The following is a 21317-nucleotide window of genomic DNA, read 5'->3' on the forward strand; positions in this document are numbered from 1 at the left end:
CACACGTTGACTACGACTAGAGAGGAAGTCCACCAGCCATGCGTGGAGATTTCCATGGATACCAAAAGAGGAGAGTTTGGTGAGCAGAGCGGGGTGCCAGACCGTATCGAAGGCACGTGATATGTCAAGGGAGACTGCTCTAATTTCCTGTTTGGCATTGAGGACCTCCATCCATGGTTGAGAAAGCAGAAGCAGCATGTCCAGAGTAGAGTGTCCAGGTCTGAAACCAAATTGATGATCAGAGATCAGGCCATTGGAGAAGAGGAAAGATTTCATATCTGAAGCAATGATGGATTCCATGACTTTGCTGATAATTGGGAGAAGGCTGATTGGTCTGTAGTTGCTGGGATCTGTTTTTGCACCTTTTTTGTGCAAAGCGGTGATGTGGGCAGATTTCCAAGCAGATGGAAGATGACCTTGAGCAAAAGAGAGGGAGAAGAGAACAGAGAGAGGGAGTGAAAGAGCGGAAGAACAGGATTTTAGGACCCGTGGGCTGATGCCGTCAGGTCCAGTTGCAGAATCAGAGTCGAGGGTTGACAGAAACTTTTCCACCTTGTCAGGAGGAAAGGACACAGAGTCCAGGAGCAACTGGGTACGACTGGGTACGGTGGGTACAGAGAGGGATGGGTTTTGGACACAAGATTTAGAGGCAAACACAGAGTTGAGGCATTCAGCTTTTTCACGTGCGGAGTCAGCCGTGTGGCCATTTGAGGTGAGGGAGGGGATGGAGGGGGAACAAACACCAGAAACAGATTTGACCAGACGCCACCAGGACTTGGAAGAGGGAGACAGATAAGAGAGTTCGGTCCTGAGAACGGAGAGATATTGTTTCCTGGCTCTCCTGAGGGTGGACACACACTTGTTTCGGGCTTTGTGAAAGGAAATGAGATTTCCTTCCGTTGGATTTGCTTTCCAGGAGATGAAAACAAGTTGTTTCTGGGCAATAGCCTCACCACAAGATTCCGTGTACCAAGGACGGGAGGAAGGGTATGACAACTGAAGACTAGATGGGATAAATCTGTGCATGAGAGAGAGCAATTTACTTTGGAAGAATTCCCAGGATGAGTTGATGTCAGAGGCGGTAGAGATGGGAGACCAGTCCAGATGATTGATGGCTGCTTGAAGACCGTGCCAGTTGGCCTGAGTGAAATGCCAGACTCGTCGACGCTGAGGAGGCTCTCTGAGAATGGTCAGGGAGATGTCCACTGTAACAAGCACATGATCTGAAGAGCGATTGGAGCAGAATAAGAGCAGCAGACATTTTCAGGGAAGTTAGTCATAACCAAGTCCAGAAGAGAAGATGCTCCGTTGACTGAGATCCGGGTCGGGAAATTGACAGATTGTGTCAGTCCCAGTGAGTCACAGAAGTCCTTTGCTGAAGAGCCATGGCTGGTGAGAGAGGTACCCACACCCAGCCAACTGGCATGGTGACAGTTGAAATCACCACATCTGAGGAAGAGAGAGTTGGGATGGGTAGATAGAAGTTGGTCCATATTATCAGACAGCGAGATGTAGATGGAGTCATCACTGTTTGGTGGACGGTACAACACTCATATGAACAAAAGGTGGGAGCGAAGGGGAAGCCGTAGCCAAAGGTATTCCTGGGGGTGAGGTGGAGAGAGGGCAGAGCAGGGCGAGTGAGGAAGAGAGTTTTTTTATAAAGATAGCAACCCCACCTCCAGGACGAGGCTCAGGTCTATCATACCGGAGGAGGGAGTAACCTGGGAGAGATACCAAGGAATCAGAGACATCAGGAAGGAGGAAAGTTTCTGTTAAGCAGATCATATCTGGTTTGTTAGAAGCAACCTGTATGGAGAGATCAGTCAAGTTTGAGCGAAGGCCCCGGATGTTTGAGGACCATACTGTTAAGGAAGAGGAAGGGGGAGCATCGGATACAGAACAGGGGGGTGGGGAGTGGTAGGGTAAGATGTGGAAGAGGAGGAAGAGGTAGGGAGAGCTGTTGAAGGTGTGTCAGAGATTACAGAATAGCTTGGAGAAAGGGAAGAATGGGGCGGACAAAAGGTTTGATGGTGATTGGGTGAGGCGCAGTGAGGTGTTATTTGAGGAGGGGGAAGAGTGAGGCAGAAGGTTGAGGGAGATGAAGGTGAAAGTTGGAAGGGGGAAGAAGCGGGGAGGACGCTTTGAGGAGGAGGGGTGAGAGGGGAGGAGCGAGGGAGTCTCGGAGGGGAGGGGTGTGGGGGGAGTTTAGGAGGGAAGGGGCAAGGGGGGAGATTTGAAAGGGATGGGTGATGGGGAAGATTTGGAGGGGAGGGGCAAGGGGGAAGATTTGAAAGAGATGGGTGATGGGGATGATTTGGAGTGGAGGGGCAAGGGGGTAGATTTAGAGGGGAGGGGTGATGGGGAAGTTTTGGAGGGGAGGGGTGATGGGGAAGTTTTGTAGGGAAGGGGTGATGGGGAAGATTTGGAGGGGAGGGGCAAAGGGGTAGATTTGGAGGGGAGGGGCAAAGGGGTAGATTTGGAGGGGAGGGGTGATGGGGAAGTTTTGAAGGGGAGGGGTGATGGGGAAGATTTGGAGGGAAGGGGTGATGGGGAAGATTTGGAGGGGAGGGGCAGTGGGGAAAATTTGAAAGAGATGGGTGATGGGGGAAGATTTGGAGGGGAGGGGCAAAGGGGTAGATTTGGAGGGGAGGGATGATGGGGAAGTTTTGAAGGGGAGGGGTGATGGGGAAGATTTGGAGGGGAGGGGCAAAGGGGTAGATTTGGAGGGGAGGGGTGATGGGGTAGGTTTGAAGGGGAGGGGTGTTAGGGGAGTTTTGGAGGGAAGGGGTGAGATTGGATTTTGAAAAGTGTACGTTTATTGGAAAACGAACATTTATTGAAAAATGAGTTTCTTGAGACATTCGAGTCAAAAATACGTTTGAGGACGCTGAAGGAGGGGTGGAGTGCTGGAGAGTTTAGGGAATGAATGAAAGATGTACTATAAGAGATGGAATTTTTTTTTGGAATGAATAGATTTGGTGAGCAAGTCGAAAGCGTCTTTTTATAGAAGAAGAAGAAAAAGGTGTTATAGAATATGACACAATACAGTTCTTCAGGGGACAGATGAAACGTTTTTTAACAACGTGATCACGTGATCACAAACAACGTGGTCGAAGAACGAACGAACAAGTAAGAACGAACACTGGAAAGAACAGAGAAGGAAAATATTTTTTTTTGGTTTTTCTTTTTGAGGAGATTTTAAAACAAGGAAGTATGGGGTGAAAAGACCAGGAAAACCAGAGACCGAAAAGTAATTGCAGCACGATCGAAGAGCCGCTGAGACAAGAACAAAGCCTCAAGCCAAAGTTGGACACAGTAGCCTACTACACTACTCACTCGGCCTCAGAATACGCGATACGAAAGAACCGACGATTCTGTACACAGGTATGAAAAACCAACACCGAGAATAATATTAAAGACACCCCAACAGGTACATACACTAGGGTGCATCAAACGCCCTTAGGTTCTTGGATTTTAATGTCTATTCTCTCAAATGTTACACTTGTTGGTAGAAGTATGTATGCAAAAAATAAATGAAATCAGAGGTGGTCCTGGGTGGCCACCGGCCACTTTTATATATTTAGGGCCATTTTCGGGGCCGCACTATGTAAAAATGTTTGATTTTGTTATTTTACACCCAAACCTAGTCATGTTTGGTATCAAATTGAAGGTCTTGATGAGAGGAATACAAATATAACAATTTTATGCAAAAAACGATGGTTTGATAATTAGTTTGTATTTTTACATGAATGAAATCGGAGGTCTAATCGTGGGTCCCATACTAGTAGTCTAATAATATCCTTTATTTTCTTTCAGATGGCAGATAAGAAGACCAGATTAGCAAGTGCCATTTTTGGTCTTGGCAATGCTTTTACAGAAGCAGATGGTACATTGACAGGAGTCCGCCTCCCAACTTGCCGGCAGGTTCTTCGATGCGTGATGTGGTACATCCAGAAAGAAATATGTGAAGGCAAACAAACTCAGCCACTGAAATGGAAATCTGCCAGCATCGTCCTTATCCAGCTGAAAAAATTCTACACTAAAGCAAATATTCCTATGCTTTCAGACCATCAATGCTGCAAACTAATACTTGACCTTCTTAATGACAATAACAAATTGCGTCAAATACCTGTTTCTCGCCGAGAATCTCCAAGCACTTTGGCTAAGTTGCAAACCATGAATGAACGTCTTGATAAGACCTTTGGTGTATGGACAAAAGATGCAATGACAAACATTAAGAATGAGGAAGATAGAGTATTTTTAGAGTCAATGAAATCTGACAGAGTAGCCTCATTTGGTGGTGTTGACAAGAAGAAAGTTGATAAAGATCATAGAAAAGAAAAACGCCTCTTAGCGGAAGCTTCAAGACGAGAACGTCATGAATCATCCAGTGTACAAGAGATGACAATTAGTTCTGTATGCTCTGATGATAGTGACTCTGCAGATAGCTTGGAAGAAACTGAAGAAGAGGCGATTCCAGAGTTTCAAAGGAAGCGTAGTCACCACAGATCAACATATGCAGGTACATCTGCCTTTATTCCTCATGATATTCTGAAAAGACATTCAGTTGTGTCTGTTGCTACTCGACTAAACATAACTCCTGTTCAACAGGTTGCGCTCACCAAAGCTGTAATTCAAGAGGCAGGAGGTGATCCACGTCGTGTGGCCAAGTCGTACTCAACTGCTGATAAGGCTCGACGATCAATAACAAGTGCTATCGCCAAAGATATTCAAGAAAATTGGATCGCCCCAACAGCTGCAACACTTCACTGGGATGGCAAGCAGATACCAACGCTCACAAACAAGAATGTCAAGGAAGAAAGATTGCCAGTGTTGGTTGGGAATGCCACTGATGTAAAGCTACTGGGGGTGGCTAGATATCCTCCTGGAAGTGATAGGTCATCAGGTGACATCATTGCCGAGCACACTTATACACGTATCTACATTCATGGAAGTGCAAACAATCAGTTGTCAACTTATGTTTTGACACAACAGCATCAAACACTGGACACGTTACAGCTGCCTGTGTTACCATTCAATCAAAACTGGACCGTGCTCTTCTGTGGTGTGCATGTCGCCATCATGTTGGAGAGGTAATCCTGGATCATGTGTTTGACGTTCTCAAAATTGAGGCATCAAAGTCTCCAGAAGTATCTTTGTTCCAAAAATTCCAGAAGAATTGGGAACGCATATCGCATGCAAAGAATGAAAGTTTAACCAAAATTGACATTTCCATGTACAATGACTATGCACAACAGCTGCTTTTATCCTGCAAAAACAAGGTTTTAAGCACAATCCGCACAAGCGCTTCATACTGTAGGGAAGACTACAAGGAAATGGCACAACTCTGCCAGGTAGTCCTCGATGATGATGTCACAAAACAAGGAACACTCCACAGACCAGGGGCCATGCATAAAGCAAGGTGGATGTCAAAGATTCTTTATTCCATCAAAATATGCCTACTTGAAGAGCAAATTTCTCTACTACCTCGAGGAACTGTAACAACACAACATCAACAGAAAAAACTGAAGGAGTTTGTTGTTTTTGTTGTTTATATTTATTGTGATTGGTGGCTCATATGTCAGTCTGCTTCAAATGCCCCATGGTTTGATTTGTGCTTTTACAAGACTCTGCTCAACTATAAAGCTGTCAACTCAACCATTTCAGTCAGCGCTGTGAAAGCCTTTGATAGACATTTGTGGTATTTAACCCCAGAACTGGTTGTTTTGGCACTGTTCAGCAATGCAATTCCTCAAAAGGATCGTCGTGCCCTTGCAGATGTGTTACTGGCCATACAACCAGATGAAATGCCAAGCACTCCAAAACACCGCTACGGTTCTGGATATGGCAAACCGTCATTTCCAAAAATTACAGAAGCGACAACCCTGGCTGATCTTGTGAACGAGGACTCGTGGTTTACAGTAAACCTTCTTCACCTAGATATGACCTTCCTAACAGAGGATGTTGACACTTGGCAGAACAATGAGCACTTCAAGGAAGCCAAGTCCATTGTGGATGGGCTTAATGTTGTGAATGACCCTGCGGAGAGAGCAGTAAAGCTCGCAACTGATTTTGTCTCAACTGCAAGAAGAGAAGACCACTTCCAAAATCTTCTTCAAGTGGTTGAATGTGACCGCAAAGCGAGGCCAAATTTGCGGAAACGAGCAAAGTTGGAGTAGTGACATTGGCGTTGTGCTTAATACATTTTCAAACTTTTAATCAATGAAAGTACAATACTACAACACTGTACTACAACTTTGTAATATGAAGAACGATTTTGGTTAATTTTACATTGACATGTAAGGTTGTTTTAACTGTTTGATATTAGGCATTTAGTAAAAGTAGGACTTTACTTTTGTATATAGGTATAATGGTTAATTTTACATTATCTTGTAGTTAATTTTACATTATCTTGTAAAGTAGTTTAGCTGTGGCCCTAAATGGCCCTAAATATATAAAAGTGGCCGGTGGCCACCCAGGACCACCTCTGATTTCATCTATTTTTTGCATACATACTTCTACCAACAAGTGTAACATTTGAGGGAATAGACATTAAAATACAACAACTTTTTGAAAATCATGGGGCGTTTGATGCACCCTAACATACACCGAAGGAAAGATACATGGTTATCTGCCATGATATTTCCCAAATATTTCTGCAGGAGTTGAAGTTTGTAAGGATGCCATTTGTGTGCTTGAAGAATGTGGTGGATACTGCTTTTCGACACTCCTGTCTCAGCGAACAACCGCTGAAGAGACCTTTTGGGGCTTTTCCTGAAATGAGCGAGGATGGTAGTAGTTATGTGATAGTCGTTGGATGTCCTCGGAGGTCCACTGTGTGGTTTATCTCCTTATGGATCCTGTTTCCCTGATCTTTGCTACCAGTTTGCCGACACAGCTGTGTGTAATCGGCGTGCGGTCCGAATGCAATCTGTTGAATTCCACAGCAACCTCCCTATGACTGATTTCCTACGAGCAGGATTACCTGGATGCGTTGTTCCTTACTCAGGTACATCATGGACACCTGCAAGAAACGAAAAAAAACCATGAATCGCCTCTTTTTCTCTACGGTTCCGTGTGTGTGTGTGTGTGTGCGTGCGTGCGTGTGTGCGCGCACGTGTTATATCATACGTGACCTATTATACATATTATAAACACGCTAAGGGGGGTGGATACTTTTGAGTCCTGGGAGGGCTCCGTTCCACCATCTGAAATCCACATGTGGAGTTAACAACCAACGACATGCACACACAGACACTTCTTACCCTGCGCTTGTGCATCTTTGTCCGTGCCATGTCGATGTTCCATCCCAGTAGAGGTGGGAGGTGGGAGGGGTGTTGGGTGGAGGCGAGTTGAGATTGGTCGCCAGCAGGCCAATACAAGTGTTTGATTCATGGCATGTCAACACATCGCCCAAGTGCTGATAGCTGGGTAGAGATGGTCTTACAGTTTCAAGTGACGGCTGTTTCTTTCGCTTAATCGTGGGGATGGCATCCTCGCTCAATGAATGAATGAATGAATTTATGATCGTTTTAAGGCCATTTTTCCCTGCTAGAACGGCGGTTAGCCTTGCTGGCCCCATGACAATCATGGTTCCCTGTTTGAGACAATGTTTTTATCGCTCAATCATGGCAGATAACCACAAGATCTATAGCCATCTCTGTCGTTTCACAACAGTGATCTAAAATGTTCCGAGACCTAAAACGAACATTGTGTAGGCCTGATCCACACAAACTTTGTGTCTTTTGGCCATTGGTGTAGCATGAAATCATCTTGGTTTGTATTACAACAACCAAGGATGCATCGACTCAGCATATTTGTGGAAAATCGAAAATTGTTCACCGTTTGAGTTAAATTGTGCCGCGTTGTCACCTTTCGACAGTAATCCATCAACATATCTATTTTGTAGGGTATCAAGGGATACATTAGCATTGAGATGGTCTGAGCAAGCGTTTGGGTTCCCCTTTAAGCTTGGCAACAAACAAGTCTGGGTAAAATGTGAATCACTATCTTTAACATTTATTGTTCAACATGTGTTTTGTTCTTGACACAAGGTTTTGGCAGATTTCTAATTTATTTTTTCCTCTGCAAATGAAAAGGATTTGAAATGTAATAAATTCAATCACGAATACGAAAGTTTAAACATTTATAAAAATCCATTCTGAATATAATCAATTTTGCCAAACAAATATTTTGTTGTTTGGGCCCTCATGGGTTTGTACAAATTCAATTAAACGTGACAAATATTTTTGTACCGCATTTATTAATCTACATCAAAACTTGAAGTTTCCTATTCTTTAATTGCTATCCATTGTGAAAATCTGCTCTACTCAGTAAGTAGAAAATGGAGTTTTTAAATGTTTGGCTTATATGGATGCTGTGACATAACCTTGCTATGCTGGTGGAATAAAAACAAAACGAGGTTTTCCAACGTTTTGATGTATAAACGTAGATGCATGAAATGGCAAGACCTTTAATATACGAACCCAATTTGTGGGGTTTTTCTGCAAAACCTTGGATACTCTTAAGCAAAGTGCTTCACTAACATGTATTGCTGTGCGTTCACAAGCTGTGTACGACTGGGCAGAGGTCTGCCTCCACACCTGCGGATGATTCTGTGGACATGAGCCTCGAGGAATACCTGCAGCTGCTAGACGGTGACGTTGGCTTGGCACCTCCATCGCAGGTTAGCGAATACATTATGCTGCATCCGATATTGAAATAAGAGCACTAGTACAAAATGCATTCATCCAGCGGGATAGCTGCTAGATTGACGTCACTCCAACGTCTATTAGAATTGAATTGGTCATGTGATAGTTGGCACTTCACCATATGCTCACCTTCATCTAAACCCTCTGCAATTTTATGGGAAAGCTTTGCAAACAATGACTTGTTTCTGATGCACGCACAGGGACCCACGGAACATCTGCACAATGTAAAATGTGACTTCGAGTCCTCAAATCTACCTTCCCCCTCCCCCACCCACCCCCTCACCACCCAAGTCATCAACCTCTCCCTCCCAAACCCCAAGTAATCAGGCTCCGCTTCCCAACCTCAAGACCACACACCTCCCTCCCCCAACCCTAGGGTGTCAACCTCCCCACTGCCCTCAACTTGTAAGGATTTGCAGTTTTCTGGGTAAATGGGAAATGTTGGGAACCCCCTGCTAATGAAAAGGTTCCATCAACTATTTTTGTGTCCTTAACCAACCTGTAAACGGAATTATCCCAAGCACAAGGAAACTGAGGTAAATCTTTTCAATTATACCCTCCCCACCCCCACCAACTTTACTTCTACCAACCCCAATCATGTGACAGGTAGCCTCCGAGTCGACTCCTTGCATGCAGGGACAGCTGGAGGAAAATGTTCATCCTGAAGTGATCAGCAATGGAAGTTCTGTTGCTGGAGCATGGGGGAATGAAATGCTGGAGCTTGAGTCCCGCTGGCAAGAACTCTTGTCTCTCTCGGAGTTGGAGGTTTGTCTGTTTGCTTATTTTTTCAACAATAGGAGCGGTGTGGGAAGAGTGGATCTTTCAATAGGGTACGTTGCTCAACAAAATTCTGTTTGTTTTTCATGTCTCTGAAGTCTCCATTATCTGCTATTTTTTTTTTCAAGCAGATATCTGCTAAAAACAGAATTAAAGGGGGGGTGGAGGGGGGGGGGGGAAGGGAGCGGAGGGGGAGGAATGAGGTGGTTCGGTTATTCTTAAAGTTTCCTTGTTTATGAAATAACAGTAGCCACCAAGGCTAGTTGAGGAGTGTAGGAACACGAGAATAAAATGTTATCTGCCGTAAAATATGACAAATGGCAAATCACATTCCTCTTGGGCAAACCACATTTCAAAGTTGGCCTCCAAAGTCCTTCCTTGACACACATGAGTTCATATCCACCGACGAGGCCTTCGTCCGCAGCTGGATGGAGTACTGCTCTCCCCTCTGGTCTGGTGCTCCTGCCTCACACCTAGCTCGGCTTCACACTGTAGAAACCAAGGCTTTTAGAATCATTTGTATCTTCTCCGATGAGGCTGATTCTGAGGGCCTTTCATTCTTCACCGCAGGCAGGTTGGTGGTCTTTGTCTTCTGGTGAAACTGCCAAAATCAAGACTCCCTGCTCACCTTCACTCTTTCATTCCTCTTTTCTCCTGCCTCTGGAACAAACTCCCACACTCCCTTCAATCCCACTCCTCCCTTCCACGTCTTCAAAGCAGCTGTTCGCCACCATCTCTTATCTTTCCCCAACCAAAACCTTGATCTTTTCTACCCCCGTTAATCCACCCCAAATCCACCTCCTTCAAATTCCGTTGTCTTTCCTGAAAGTCCTTGTCGTGTTCATCTTGGTTATCCCGTGTACTCTGCCCCAGTCCTCTCCGTTCTTCAGATCTCCCGACGTCCCTGTTCTCTACTGTTGTTGTGCTTCCCTCTCTCTACCCTCTTGTCTCCTGCAACCTTTATTGTATGTTTTATGTTTGCTCTTACACGAGCCTCGACCTCGACTCTTACACGAGCCTTTCTCTTACACGAGAAAAAACAGCCCTTGCTGGCATGCAGCTGGTGGGTAGCTGTGGTTGAACTGGAGTGTTTGGCCTGCAGTCCCTCTTGGAAACGTTGGAAAATGCGCAATGATTTCTCCCGTATCACAGGTCCACTCAAAGGCACCTTTTTCTGTGTTTGGTCCTTGATCCAAACATCAAGGGATTTTTCAATCCTTTCAATGTGAAGATCACAGGACTGGAATGACACTTTTTGCTTTGCTTAGCACTGGTGGCAACACTTGCATGGATATTTGACTCACCTTCAGGATATACCGCACATTTATCCTGTAATGGTGGCCCACAGATGCACACTTTCACCTCCAGCCAACTTATCTAATAATTCGACAATGTCTTTTTCACACAATGTCATAATCTTCCTCTGCATTTAATTTTGTCGATTGTTGTTACGTTTTGGCACCATTATTAACGGTGCTCGAGAAACAAACAAAATGCAAGATAATCGTGCATTCTAACAGCAAATGATGACTCATCTTGGCTCAAATACTGTGATTGGTTTGTAATGAAGTGATAACCAAGTCGAAACACAATCGGTTGCCGTTAGCAAAACCCAAGATATTTAAGGGTTTACTGCACACAAGAAAATTAACCCTGGCATTTCAGGCTTTCTCCTTCAACAGAGCAGATCCTGCTCCTGCTCTGAGCTCTTGTTTCTCAATTGTCTGCTTTACAGCCTTTCCTTATCCTTTAGCCACCTCCTGTCTGCTTGGAAGGCCAACACCATCACTCTCATTCACAAAAGGGTGCAAAAAAGCTTATTCTGCTCAACTCAACAGCCCAGTAGGCTTCTTCACATTACAAGCACAGTCTTCAGTTCCAATGTCATTCTTCTTTTAAGAGTGTGATCTCTGACCATCGTTTTGCATTCTATCAATCATTTAACTTTGACCAGCTGATGTTAGTGTCATACTTTCAGTGCCTTCAAAAAGTATTCGCACTCCTTGACTTTTTCACATTTTGTTGTTTTACAACCTGAATTTAAAATGGGTTAAATTAATTTTTATTGTCACTGATATGCACATAATACCCATAATGTCAAAGTAGAAATTATTTTTTAAAGAAATTTTTACATAAAAATTAAATACAGAAAGTTCTAATTTCCATAAGTAATCAGCCCCCTGAGTCAATTCTTCATAGAAGCGCCTTTGGCAGTGATTACAGCTTCGAGTCTTCATGGGTATGTCTGTACCAGCTCTGCCGCACATCTGGATTTGGGGAGTTTCTCCCATTCTTCCTTGCAGATTTGCTCAAGCTTTGTCAAGTTTGATGGGGAGCGTCGGTGAACAGCAGTCTTCAAGTCTTTCCACAGATTCTCAATGGTATTCATGCCTGGCCTTTGGCTGGGCCACTCAAGGACTTTCACATTCTTGTTCTGAAGACATTCCAGTGTTTCTTTGGATGTATGCTTGGGGACATTGGCCTGTTGGAAAATAAATCTTTGCTGCAGTTTAAGGACTTGTGAACTCTGAAGCAGGTTCTCCTCAAGGATTTTCCTGTATTTGGCTCCATTCATTGTTTCCTCCCCTTACAAGTCTCCCAGTTCCTGCCACTGAAAAGCATCCCCATACCATGATGCTGCCACCACCATGCTTCACGGTAGGGATGGTGTTAGATGGGTGATGAGCTGTGCTTGCTTTCTGCCAGATGTAGCGCTTTGCATTCAGGCCAGAGTTCAATTTTAATCTCGTCAGACCACAGAATATTATGTCTCATGCTCTGAGTCTTTCACATGCCCTTTTTTATTTATTTTTTTCCTTTTTTTCACGTCCAGGTGAGCTCATGTAATCGAGGAGTGTCCGTAGGTAAGTAAGTAAGTCAGTCAGTCAGTCAGTCAGTGAGTCCGTAAGAACTTTAGTCATTATCGCTTGAACCAAACACAATTTCGATGAAACGTGGCCACAAGCTGCATATCTGATGCCTAATGAAGGTATATTGACCGCATCAAAATCTGTGCTCATTGTGGGAGTTTACAGGGGGTTTTTGACCCCCCCGAAAATAGGCATTTGCTCTCTTTGCTGAAATTGATGTGATCTAAACTACCGAATTTGGTGAATTTCTGCACAACCTTTTAGGATGAGATGGTGAGATGGACAAATGTGGACAGAGACAATTACAATATCCACGTTTATTTTTAAACAAGCGTGGGGATAATGGGTAAGCATTTATTTTAGACTTCGAGGTTGTTTAAAAAAAAAAAAAAATTGGATGCCGAGTCATTAACAGAGATAGAGGATTTTCCAGAGACCTGAGAGATTGTTGAAGATGAGGAGGAATAGGATTGGGCCCACAACACCCAAGGTCAAGTGCCCTTTAATTGAAAATCTGTTACTATAACTTATGAACCAGTCAAGGGATGTCAGCAGTGCTTGACACATTTATGGGCTGTAATACAAAAATGAACTGGTTGACTATTAGATTGAATAAGTCAAAAGTCATGTGCCCTTTCAAAATCATTTTCCAGACTATAACTCGAAAGCATCCGATTTTGTCTCTTCTATGTTAATATCACTTTTCTCGCTCTCTCAAGGGACCTTCATTTTTAACGTGACCTTTAATTGAGATCAAACGTAACCGTGACTTAACATCTAATGTGGGCAGGGGCATATCCATTCAGCACATTCCTATCAAATTCTACTTTCTAGAATTTTTTTGTTATTGGTGTTTGTTTTTTATTTCATTTTTGGAGGGAAGAAGAGCTTTTTTTGGTTTATATATTTCCTGGAGTGAAGATGGAAAAAGGTTCAAGATGAGGGATCAAGAATAATGATACTTTGGAGCTCAGACAAAGCAGGTGCAGTAAAAAAAACAGATACAGAAGCAGCAATCCAACTAACCCAGCCCTAGACGAGTAGGCCAGACTTTACCAGAGATATAAATTTGACAATTCAACACAACTAAGTATGGTTTGGCATGGAACACTGGATGAAAACACAGGAATGAAAACGAGGGAGAATTGCTTTGCAATACATGGTAGGGGACAGGTTTTGGTTCAATATTTTGAATGGTAAGGGGAAAAAGTCTGGAAAACTGACCCATGTGTAATATGTAATATTTTCTAAGTCCGAAAAGGGCATAATTCTGTGAAAATTGGCGAAACGCCCCGAAACTCAAACTTGTTCTGTAACTTATTAAAATAAATCTATGTACCAGGTTTAAGTTGAATATGTCAAAGGCTATGGGAAAAAAAAGTCTGTAAAAACTACAGATGGATGGATGGATGGAGAGATAGCAAACTTCTAGTCCCCTACAGTTAAACCGCTAGGGGACTAATAAAACAGTAAAGCACAACATATCTGGTACAGGAAATTTAGCTTTGTTGTGCTGGACGGAGGAACTCAAGAACAACAATACCCGTGGAGCAACCTGGAACTGGAAGTCTTTGATGCTGCGAGTCTGCTGCTCTTTCCTTGTTTTAAGGTTTGTGGCCCCTTGGTCTTCTGCTGCATCATCCAGTCTTGCACCCTCCATTGCCCCACCCTTTCCCTCCCCTCAGTAATTTTCTTACTTCGCCAGGTAAAATGTTCATCTAGTATGTAATCTTCCAGTCAAGGCTTTATATTCACCTCTGTTATTTCTATCATCTCAAAAATGGGTTCCATGCAAGTGTTACGGATTCCGGGTTTAGGTGAATTACTATTCATGTCATTGCTTATTAATGTTTATTCTATTAAAGGTTGTTGTGGTTAAATGGTTAGAGAGGCTCCGGATAACAGGAGACCGGAAACGGGATGGTGACCCGGAAGAAGAAAAAGACACGAGGTCGGAGAGAAAGCGGCCATCTTCTGCTCCTCGCCCAGCTCCGACGCGAGCGGTGTCGATATTGAGCAGCGTGGGGAACGCTGCGTTTGAAAGCCCGTCTGGCGAGAGGAGTTACCTGCGCGGGGTAATTACCGGTTACGCGTCAAGTTGCCGTGGGTTCGTGCACGGAACCAAGCATCCGGCACCGTTCGCCTCAACATCTACAAGGACGCGTACGGGTCGCACCTTGGGCCTCGCGCGCTTTGCGAGCCGCGCTTTGCTTTGCCCACTTTGCTTTGCAAGGAGGTGTGCGCTGCAGCAGCAGTTCCCGGTACGCGACGTGCACGTTTGGAGCACGTCAGCCAGGGGTTCGTTCAACCGCCCGTGTGCGGAGAAGTCGACCTTCACCTTGGTCTGGAGGGGCCCAGAGACATTGTGAGGGACAGTGACCATTGAGGGGTCGTGAGTGGGGAAAGGGGGGACATATATGAGATGGCCATCTTAGTAATATTGTGATTGATTGTTGATTGTTGGTGATGGATTGAGAATATATTATTAACTAATCCGGATCCTTGGTGTGGGGTTGCTTATTGACCTGAATTGTTTGTCTTTCATATTGATTGCATTACGAAAGCGTATAGATCATATATCTTTCTGGCGGGGTCCTCCCACGGTCCGGGGGTCACCAAGACCAGGTAGTTACCGGGAGGACCACGTAACACAAGTCTCATCCCACTATGGACATGAGGTGGTGGCATTTAACTGCTCTCTATTCCCACCTTTGTTCGTCCATATTGTTGATGTCTCTACCTCCCACCTTCAAGTGCAGGTTTTTCTTTTATTTGCTCCATCTCTGCTTGTTCCCCAGTATGATATTCTGTGTCACCCATCCCCCCTTCCTGCCTTGGGACAATACACACACCTTGTGGCTTCTTCTTTTTACCAAAGTTAGAATCACTTGCAGGGAAAATAGTTTTATTGTGCTGAGAGATGGATGTAGTGAACGAATGAATGTAACCCCGACAAAAATGTTTCAAACATTTTATCTTGGAAAAAATGATTCTACCAATTACGTTGTATGTTGTTGCCTGTTGCTTTTACTGCCCACAAAATAAATGTACCTAAAGAGATGTTTTAAAAGTGGCAAAACAATGCAAGTATTTTTGAGCTAATTGATGTGGGGTTGGGGCATTGTTTTGGCAGGGTTTGGATACTGCTGTCTTCTCCGACATGGTCCAGGCAAGGAACCAGTTGACACCAGCTGGCTCATCGGGATGTGGAGAAGGTAGACCAGCCATCACCAGTAGCCTTTTTGAACCATCGCTACCTCCTGCCTTAGAGGCAGCAGGCTGCATATCACCTGTAGACCTGTCCGAGGATGCTCTTGGGAGGCTGATTGATCCAACATTCCTGGATGAGCTTGGTTTACTGGAGCACTCAGAACCTGGAGATAGTGGAGTAAGCAGTGCTTCTCCAATGAGCTGTGATGGTGGTTCATATAATGCTAGAGTGGTGGATGTCTTGAGGTCCACCATAAGACACAATGGTGAGATTGATTCCGACTCTGGCCTGTCCCTCGACTCTGCAAGTCCTCGGGCATTATCTCCAGGAACATGCGGCAGTTCTGCTGGACCTCTCAGCATGAGTGATGGTGAATCTATGATGGCTGAGTGGGAGTCTGACATGGAGGATGAAGAAGACGACAATTATGATGACAACTCTGACCTGGGTGAACTCACTGATGATACAGAAAAAGGTGCTGTTGGAGGATACCTGCCAGAACATAGCAAGATGTGCCGAATGGATGCACGCTCACCTGATCCTTTTACAGTCCCTGATTACCTTGACCAAATCGGTCACGATCACAATTACCCTCTAAGGTCTGCCCGCCACCCTTTACAGTGTGATTGGACAGCTCAAATGTCAGGGAGAGCTGTCAGGCGCGAATACCTGCGAAGACTTGAGGGGCAGTTGTCTCGTGACGATCAAAGAGCTCATGCCTTGAAAATTCCATTCCCTAACAGGAAGATAGTTAACCTACCCGTGGAAGAATTTAACACACTTCTCGGTGGCCATCGTCTGTCAGAAACACAAATGGCACTAATACGTGACATTCGCCGTCGCGGCAAGAATAAAGTAGCAGCACAGAACTGTCGTAAGCGCAAGTTGGACACACTCTTGACTTTGGAGCGTGAGCTTGCCATCCTGCGGCGACGCAAGGTGAAACTACTCGCGGAGAAGATGCAGCAGACTAGAGCAATTCAAAGCACTCGGCGCAAGGTTGAAGAGCTGTCCCGTTATGTATTGGGAGCCCTGCAGCACGAAGCTACTGGGGGTGCTGGTGGGCCACCACCCCCTCCTCCACCATCATTTGGGTCTCTACAGGATTGGCGAGGAGAAGCGAGCGAGAGAATTCCTCTGGAAGAGGGGGGTGCTGCATCCCACGATGTTGGCCAAAATGGAAAGAAGAGAAAGCAGAAAGGAAAGAAGGAATGAATAACTTTAGGCTTGGTCGTCTTGTTGAATTAAGGAATTGCTCCCCAAGTTTATTCCAAAAATTAATTTTGTTTTGAGAGGTGCAGCTTTTGTGAAGCTTGTGCCAGTGACCCTTCTTACTTTGAATGATTAACTGGACAGAAATTGCAGTCGTACATTTCCTTGGAAACTTTTGCTATTAAACTCATAACCTTCGCATGCCTTTCAGCAGTAGGGGTACAATATGTGGGAATTATTTCCTTGCCACACTGTGGGAGAGGGTAAGGACAAAGTATACACATGGAGGAAAGTTGAGCATGGATCAAGTTTTATGGATTGTAGCACTAACATTTATTAAAACAATGTATTGATAAAGTTTTCATGTCGACAAATGAGTGAATACTAAACCAGTTTTTTTTTTAATCGTAAAATAATAATGTCTGTAATGGCACCGATTTAGATTTTATTTTGAACTACTGTATTTTAGAATGGGGCTGCAGAAAACACCGAGTTATGTAGGCCTCAAGACTCGCCGATAATGACATTCGCTGATGCCACAACAGAATGAATGTCTCAAAAGGTCAATAATGTGTGTAAGCACCAGAAGAACAAATGAGTGCTGCAACCATCCTCATTCCCAAAAGAAGCCACCAGAGAATCCAAAGGAAGTTGGTGCTATAACTGTGCTAGAGTCTGTTCCATTTTCTTTCATCCATGCCTAAGAATATCCCAAATGTGGTGTATTGGATTTAAATCAGGACTCCTTGTAGGTGATGGCATTGGGGCTCCTCCATTCTCACTGCATGCAAACATTGGGATCTGGCCTTGTGAGAAGTGGGTCGTTATCAAAATGTGCCTACGATACTTTTCACTGTCAGATTACCCTGTAAGTGCAAGTGACAAGGTCAAGTTTATAATCGCAACAGGCAGCCCCATGACAATGGATCCACTCCCAAACAGGATCGGCAATTCAATTTTCTTGGGTGTATAAGCTGTGTTAGGTTTCCATCAAACTCTATCATCGGTCACATGCAGGGGAAGTCTACTCTGAGACCAATATAAATTCCTCCTGGATGTGATTCCAGTGTTGACATGCCTGGTCCCCTGCAAAGTAGCTTGCTTTTTCTTCTGGGGTGACCAGAGGGCATCTTATTGGTCTGACAGCTTTGTCACCTGCAGCACAAAACCAGTCCTGGACAGTTGTTGTGGACAACCTCTGAGGGAGATTCCATTCATTCTGCAACACTACTTGTGGAAAAAGGAAAATATTTGCCAAGCCTGATCAGAGCTACATTTTCTCTGTTGGGATCACGCTGTTTCATACAGATCGAGGCCTGTCTTTAACATTATCGGTCTGTTATTGATTTCGGACCAATCTGCTGATAACGGTCCGGTGGAAGCCAAGTTGTCTATTTTCGCTATAGTGCATCCCCACATTGTCTATATTTGGCCTTCGCTAAATCTTATACAGACCATAACTGGAGAGTTCATAGAACACCTTACTCTGCAAAGTCTTGATGAACCTGGGCGGTGTCTGCAAGCGCAAATTTGATTAGTTGTGATGACAAAATGGTGTAATATTTTATTCAAGTACTGCTAAACGGAAGGGATTTGAAAGTGCCAAAAAGGCGATTTGTGTTCTTCAATGTCCCAAGCCTATAATTTGATAGAAATAAAATGATGATTTTAAGAGTTATCGAAAAAGAAATTCGGAAGTTTACCGCCATTGATGCAGCATCTTTTACACCTCCTTATTTAACACGTTACATTAGTTATTTGTGCCTGTTGTTCGTGTTCTTTGTGACATCTTTAAAAGCACTAAGTTTCCTGTTTGGAATGATTTTCAATTTTGTTTGACTTCCAGACAGGTCGACTAAAAAAAAAAAATTCTCACTGCACATGCAAAATCGGGACAAAATCAGAGCCAAAGTACTGCTAAACTAGAGGTTTGTTTTCCGATTCGTGTTAAAAATATAATATGCGATTGAAATGTACTTTTTCCTCAATCACAAAGTGACATTTGTAGACAGATAGACAAAGTGAACCAATTGCTGACCCCCACTTTTCACTTTATGTGCGTGGAGTAATAACACAGTCCGCCAATGGAAGCACACAACGACATTGTTTTCTTTTCCAAACCTTGACTTGACCATTTGAAAGTGTTTTTGTCCCCCGTCGCACCGCAGAGCGAAAGGGGGACTATGGTTTTCCCCTCCGTGCGTGCGTGCGTACGTAAGCGAAGGACAGCATTCGAATTTGGTGTGTGGGTGCAACCCACGTCAAAATCCAAGATGGCCGCCGCCATGTATGTCTGATGCCATGTATGTCTGAACCTTGTGAGCGGAATATCTTGAAAAATAAGCGAAGTACCAACTTCTAATCTGGTGTGTGGGTGTATCTAGGCACAAGGAAGAACGCTAATGAAAATTGGGTCGCTACGTCAAAATCCAAGATGGCCGCCACAATATATATATGTCTGAACCTTGAGAGCAAAATATCTTGAAAAATAAGCGAAGTACCAACTTCTAATCTGGTGTGTGGGTGTATCGAGGCATAAGGAAGAACCCTATTGAAAATTTGGTCGCCACATCAAAATCCAAGATGGCCGCCGCCATGTATGTCTGAACCTTGAGCGGAATATCTTGAAAAATAAGCGAAGTACCAACTTCTAATCTGGTGTGTGGGTGTATCTAGGCATAAGGAAGAACCCTATTGAAAATTGGGTCGCCACGTCAAAATCCAAGATGGCCGCCACCATATATATGTCTGAACCTTGTGAGCGAAATATCTTGAAAAATAAACGAACTACTAACTTCTAATCTGGTGTGTGGGTGTATCTAGGCACAAGGAAGAACACCATTGAAAATTGGTTCGCCACGTCAAAATCCAAGACGGCCGCCGCCATGTATGTCTGAACCTTGTGAGTGGAATATCTTGAAAAATAAGCGAAGTACCAACTTCTAATCTGGTGTGTGCGTGTATCTAGGCATAAGGAAGAACGCTATTGAAAATTGGGTTGCCACGTCAAAATCCAAGATGGCCGCCTCCATGTATGTCTGAACCTTGAGCGAAATATCATATCATAGCATGTTTTCTGCGTCTTCCACATTGTCAACTCACATCACTTACCCGACGGGGGACCTAGGCGTAACGCTTGTTAGTCCCCTACTGGTGTACACTGGAGGGGACTATAGGTTTGCACGCCGTCCCTCCGTCTGTCAGTCCGTCACACAAAGAACAGTTCTCCGGACTTTTTGTTCTAAACTCTGAATGCTAATGATTTCAAACTTGGCACAAGGTTTCCTCATGATAAGTTACAGATCGAGTTCGAACTTCACGACGTTTCGATCATTTTTGACAAAGTTATAGCACTTTGAACTTTGGGAATTCTGATAATTCTGATGATCCTTAACTCGGTGCCATTTTAAGTTTTAATTTCCTTTAAAAAAGATTTTCTCTGCAATAATAGGACCGATTGAGATCAAATTTTCACCGTAGGGGGGACTCGGTCTGTAGAATATTTTAATGGTAATTGTGATGTCACAGTTCACGTGGATCGGCCGCCATATTGTTTTTCGTGAAAACACGACAACCCCTTTTTCTCTGCAACGGCTGAACAGATCGAGGCCAAACTTTGCAGGCAGAATCGCATACCCATGATGAACAAAAAAGTCAACGAGCATGACGTCATGCATCACATGGTTTCAGAGTTATGACGTTTTTAAGCATGAACCTTTAAAACCTAGCTCCTCCGTCATTTTTGATCCAATCGAGGGGAAACTTCACAGATCTGTTCAGCATGTCAGTCTACTAAAATGTCCTTTTGGAATTTGCGATAGGGCACGTGGTTTGGCAGATATCGTTAATTAAACGAAAATATATATATTTTTAAAGGATATCTCTTGTTTATTCTAGAGTTCTCCTCAAGCCGCACCACGTGCCCTCAGCCTCGTCTCGCTAATGTCAAAAGTGCGACACAGCGCGCGCTTTCGGGAGGGGTGGAGCCAAGCCGAGCAACATATATATATATATATACACATCGATCATTGATCGTGAACCGGAAAATATAATGAATTACTGATATTTAGCGACTCGAAAGGTTCTTTATTAACATTTTCTCGTGCTTCTGCTGGCCTGTCTGCAAGGTGTATAAATCGAAGTCCCGAATGCGAATCACAGGTGAGCCCGTCCTGAGGTAATTAGCGATTGGGAATGATTCAGAACCTGTGGGTAAATAACCCTTGGTAATTTCCCCAACAGTTTTCCGGACGACAGTGCCGGTAGGGGACATGTATTGCAGCGCAATACTCAGAATTCTTGTTTTAAATTAGTACCCCTACCATGCTGTAAGTGTTGAGTGTGCAGAATTGCCCTTCTCCAGTGATGAATGGAAAATATAGTCTGTGCCTGGAGGGTTCTTTCATTTATGTTATAAAGTTAATTTGAATTTTTTCCCCCAAAAAACATTTGCAAACGACTATTTTGTAGACATGCTTAACTTTCTTTCCATGTGTATATTTGGGAGAGCTACTTGAGTAAACCTGTATATTGTAT

General features: G+C 44.0%; 1 protein-coding gene across 2 annotated transcripts in view; it reads left to right on the plus strand.

The window, feature by feature from the left end:
- Positions 1–17155, plus strand: part of LOC137431407 (endoplasmic reticulum membrane sensor NFE2L1) — a 69528-nt gene extending 52373 nt beyond the window's left edge. The window contains exons 3-5 of one of the 2 annotated variants that reach the window (XM_068122704.2): positions 8570–8686; positions 9318–9476; positions 15492–17155. In XM_068122704.2, coding sequence (XP_067978805.2) covers positions 8570–8686; positions 9318–9476; positions 15492–16784 — 1569 coding nt within the window. In that variant the 3' untranslated portion in view covers positions 16785–17155. The remainder of the gene's footprint in view (positions 1–8569; positions 8687–9317; positions 9477–15491) is intronic. The other variant, XM_068122705.2, reaches the window with a different exon arrangement.
- The last annotated feature ends 4162 nt before the right edge of the window (positions 17156–21317 follow it).

This window comes from Myxine glutinosa, chromosome 7, assembly GCF_964187855.1.
Source record: "Myxine glutinosa chromosome 7, kmMyxGlut1.1, whole genome shotgun sequence".
Lineage (NCBI taxonomy): Eukaryota > Metazoa > Chordata > Myxini > Myxiniformes > Myxinidae > Myxine > Myxine glutinosa.